General features: G+C 64.9%; 1 protein-coding gene across 6 annotated transcripts in view; it reads left to right on the plus strand.

Annotated features, from left to right (window-relative positions):
• Katnip (katanin interacting protein) overlaps positions 1-4,891 on the plus strand; it is a 142,725-nt gene that overhangs the window by 112,428 nt on the left and 25,406 nt on the right. For all 6 annotated transcript variants that reach the window (XM_048789697.1, XM_048789696.1, XM_048789695.1 and 3 more), the window contains one exon: positions 4,051-4,891. In XM_048789697.1, coding sequence (XP_048645654.1) covers positions 4,051-4,891 — 841 coding nt within the window. The remainder of the gene's footprint in view (positions 1-4,050) is intronic.

The raw sequence follows: 4,891 nt of genomic DNA on the forward strand, positions 1-4,891 counted from the left end.
GGAAGACCCTCCACCTGGGTCAGGGAGGCGGGGGCAGGGCGGGCCAGGGGCTCCCGGGAGGATCTGCCCTTGAGCCAGTCCCAGTGTGGCTGGTGACCGGACAGGCGCCCTCCCGAGCCCTCCCCACCCCCGTAACCCAGGGTCAGGTGGGCCTAGGAGGGGATCCGAGGCCCAGCCTCTGGTCTGGAGCCAGCTTCAGGGCAGAGCGTGGGGGGGCAGCCCATGTTCTGCGTGTTGGATGTCGTGGGCCAGGCGTGGGGGTGTCTCCTGGGCCAGGCATGGGGCGCCTTCAGCATGGGCCCGGGCTGGACGTGCGTGACGGGCACCCTGCACGCGGGACTGAGGCTTAGCCACGGCACTGCCCCAAAGCAGCTGGGCTGGCAGCACTGAAGGCAGGTGTCGTCCCCAGGGAAAGTGCCTTGAGTGTCACAGCCCAGGGCTCAGCTTTGGGTCTTGTCCTGGTGGAACCGCGGGCGTCCATCAGGCTGAGCAGCTGGTCTGTTCTGGGAAGCGAGCCGCGTCGCACCCGGGCCAGGGCAGGAGGGGCCTGGGAGCTCGTGAAGTCACTGAGATGGAGACGACACGTGTGTCGCGGTATTAAAACAGTGTCGTCCCAGCACGGTTCTTGTGAGGCTGAAGGAGGGTAAGGCCGTCCGGGGCGTGGGAAAGGGCGCCCATGAGCCACGTGCCAGCCGCGGAGCTCCAGAGTGTCCTTCAGAACTTCATTCAGGGGCCTCCAGGCACATCAGAAGGTGCGAGTGCACTGGGACAGCAGAGGGCGCGGGCACACAAGGCCCCGAAGGCGAGGCGAGGTTGGGCCCCTGGGTTCTTGGCCATTAGGGCAAGGAGGACCGAGCCTGCAGCTGGAGCCTGGTGACACCAGGGAGGACACAGGCTGGTTCTTGAGAATGAGAGATGTCCCCCAGATCCACCCCAAAGACACGGCTGGCCCAGAGCGTCACTGAGAAGAGGCCAAGGCGTGACCTGCAAGACCCGCCTCCGCAGGTGCTGTCCCATACGGCTTCCTGGCACGGCCCTGGAGGTGGCCACGTGGACATCTACGAAAGACGGTGGCCTTCCCTTCCTGCAGGTCCCACATCTGGAACTCACCCTCCCGTGGATGGAGAAGGTCCAGGAGGAATTCCATTCGTACAGTGTCACAGTTATTCCCAGAGCATTCACAGGGTGTCGGGTGTCATGGTCAACCTGGAGGTGACGGGAAGAGCCCGCGAAGGTGTGCAGAGGTCGTGTGCGGGGCGGGAGCCCCTCGGCCGGAGCTACATGAGTCCTGGCATAAATCCACGCAGGTCCCTAGAGGTGACATCAGGAAGGATGTCCCTTTAGAGGTGGACTCCCACGTCCACCTCACTGTACTCGGTGACCCTCTAGAGGGAGAAGGTCCACGGGGACTTGATTTTCAACGTGGGGCTCAGAGTTCCACTCTGCGGGTGACTGCACCCCAGGCCAGGTTGGCACAAGCCAAGATCACGTTGCCTTGACCCAAAGGGAGGTGGCACTCAGCACCTCGGGCACGTCAGCCAGAGTGGCCTCCCACAGCTGGCCGTGAGACGTTGGTGTCCTGAAGCCCACCTTGCAAAGCTGTTCCAAGGACCGCGTGGGCAGCAGACAGCTGGAGGTCAGGTGGGCCCCTGACTGCCCATGGAAGGGAGGTGACGCGTCTTGGTAGCAGACATCCCGTAAGGAAAGCCGGGAGGCCCACCTGGTGCCTGCACTGGACAGAAAGGCCACCCCGCCGCCTCCTGAGATGAGTGCGTGTCTCGCCAGAGGTTTCCAGGTGGCGATTTTGCAGAACTAGTCGTTGAGAGCTGCCCGCGCTGTCCTTCACCAGGAGCCTCCTGACCACCCTCGGGTGCGCGGCCCTGCGCCACAGAAGGTGCCTCCCTAGGGACCCGCGGGAGAGCCCACTTTTCTGACAGGTGGCAAATAGCAGCTGCCACCCGCGATTGGATGATTGACGCCTGGTCCCGTGGCCGAGGCGGGCTCCAGCGCTCGCTCCTGTCACTCTGGGGACCTCACCTCGGGATCGAGGCTCAGTCAGAGCTGCTCACCCTGGCAGAGGGGGCATCGCGGGGTCCCAGATCCCAGGCCCAGGGGACCAGGAGCCAAAGCAAGGTGGGCACGCCCTGGGGTGCAGCCAGCAGCGGCCACCCTCCTGATGCGCCTCTGCAGAAGAGCCCTGTTCAGTCACTCACGACCCCAAAGTCGCTGCCGAGGGCCTACTATGCACCAGGCCCGGGACATGATGGGCAGGCCCTCTGCTGTCCTGGGTCTTCGGGGAGGAGGGAGCGAGCGAGGCCATTTCAGGGACAGAAAGGAAATTGAGGAGGGACAGGGGAGCCTGGAGGTGGCCAGGAAATTCCCCAGGACAGAGCCTGGGGCAGTTAGGGGCCTGCAGGAGCGACCAGGGTGGGGAGTGGCTGAGCCAGATGGCCAGAGGTCTCCGAGGCCAGGTCACACACGGGGCTCTGGTTTGGGGCCTTGTGGCCGTGATGGGAGGAGGCTGTTGGAAGGACTGGGCTGCTCTGGAAGGAGCGGGGCGTGCGCGGGGGCAGGCGGGGGACAGTGCTGAGTGGAAGCAGAGAGACCAATTAGGAGGCGATGGCAGTGTCTCCAGGAGAGATGACGGTGGCCTGCGCTGGGGCAGCCGCATCGTGCGGAAGAGGTCAGATTCGGGGCAGTTTGGAGAGAGCCAGGGCTCGCTGACAGCTGGACGTGAGCGAGAGGCGGAGGGGACCGGGGTCTCTGGAGAGGCTGAGTGGGGAGCTGTTACCAGGTGACGGTCCGGTCTGGGTCCTGCTGAGACGCCTCCTAGAGACCCAGGGGCCAGGGAGGTGTTGATCTCACTTGACTTGGATGGAGTGACAATGTGGCATGAAAGGAGCCAGGCAAGAGGGGTCCATGCCGCCCCATTCCTTTTATATAACACTCTGGACAACACAGGGCACCGACCAGGGTGGCAGGACGACAGGTGGTTGCCCAGGACAGGGGGGGAGGCGTGCGGAGGGCAGGAGGGGGCTGTGGGTGACAGGCACGTCCCTTATCCTGAGCATGGAGGCTCCTCACGTGGTTCCTGTAACGCGTCCGCCTGCGGTACTGGACACTCGGTCCCACGACACCCTGAGGCAGGCGCAGCAGGAGCCAGGGAGGTGGGGACAGGAGGAGAAGGAGCCCAGGAAGCTGGGCGGGCCCTTCAGTGAGGGTCAGTGCCAGCTGAGTGGCCGGGATCATCCCATCAGCCCACGTTCCCTCCTTCCCTGTGCAAAGGAATCATCTGGAAACTTGCTAGGACAGAGACCCTGGAAACCGTGACCAAGCCCAGTGCGCATCCCCAATGTCCCTCCCCTGAGTGGGACATTTGCCCGTGTAGTGACAGCACTGTGCCCTGGGGAGGCACAGACTTCAAGCCGTGTGAGTGCCCCAACTCCAGCCTTAGGAGGGACATGGCTGAGGCGCGTCCCTTGGAGAGCCCCAGTAGGAAGGGGCCCAGCCGCCCACAGCAGTGACCAGCTCAGACACTCCTGGGGGTCCCCTTCCCTTGGGATCATCCACCAAATGTGCATTAGGCCCTGTCTCGGGTGCTGCTCTCAAGACACCCAGTGAGCTGCTGTGGAGCCCAGGCGCTGTGTCCTGCACGGGCGGTGGCCCCAGGGCTCAGGAAGCCTGCGCAAGGACCCCATCAGAGGCGGTGAAGAAACTGTGACGGGTTGGCCGAGCGGGCGACTGTAGAAAGTCAGCTCTGGTGGCAACGTGAAGTCAGGCTGGAGCAGCGAGAGACGGGGAGCAGGGAGGCCAATTAGTAGCCTGTTACAGATGTCCCCGCAGGAGGTGACGATGACAAAGACAGTGTCGGCCATGGCTTTAGGGATGTCCTTTGATTCACAGAGTCCGTAGCACTCTGCACAGAGATGAGGCCGGGCCTTGGGTGACACCCGGCTGAAGGCCCGCCAAGTCCCGCTCACCAGCCCACGATTTCCTTTTCCTGACCCGTGAAGGGGCGCGTCCTCACCTTGTCAAACCTTGTGTTTCCAGGACCTCGACGTTGGTGTCAGGAACCTGAAGCTTTATGTCAACGAGAGCCTCATCTTCGAGGGCGCATTGCAGAAAGGAGACGGGGCGGCGCCGGCTGGTCACACCTTCCCCGTGGACCTGGAGCCCGAGGGGAGCGAGGGCGCCCTGGACGCCACTCGCTGTGACGGAGGCAGAGATGCCCCCCAGGTGGCCGGCAGGGACGGGGACAAGGAGCTCAGCCCCACCGGCTCACAGCCCGCAGAGGCCTTGATGGACGTCAAGTTTTCCCCACGAGGAAATCCATCTGGTGGAAGGGCGAGTCCTCCTGGTGGCACCAGAGGTGACCTGTCCAGGTCGGAGGAGGATCTGAGGGTGTTGGCAGCGCCTGCCCCCACGGGCCGCGTGCCCAACGCCCCTCCCTGTCCGCCCCCTCTGGACAGGGAGCCCCCACCACCCCAGCAGCTGGGAGGCCTCACGGGCAGGGGGTCCTCTGAGCCTCCGGGGAGGACGCCCTGCTGGCTGCGGCCCTCTCCCGTGGGCGAGGCCGGGCAGAAGGCAGCGGGGAAGCCCCGGCCCCTGTGGCTTGGCCCTGGGGAGCCGCTGGGCCAGGAAGGCCGTCCCCCATCCGAGGACACCACTGGGGAGACCCCTGGAGAGCCCGGGGCCAAGGACAAAGGCCCCCAGTGCGACCAAGGGCAGGCGACCAGCGGATCTGCCATCGCCAGGGAGAGGCCCCAGAGGGAGTCACCCAAAGTCTGCAGTGACGACCTGGACTTGTTTGGCCAGCCCCCCACCAGGGGGCGCCCTGCCAGTGGGCGGAGGGGCCCGAGGAAGGAGGCCCCCGGCAGTGGGCACGGGGACG

Source organism: Marmota marmota, unplaced genomic scaffold (assembly GCF_001458135.2).
Source record: "Marmota marmota marmota unplaced genomic scaffold, marMar, whole genome shotgun sequence".
Classification (NCBI taxonomy): Eukaryota; Metazoa; Chordata; class Mammalia; order Rodentia; family Sciuridae; genus Marmota; species Marmota marmota.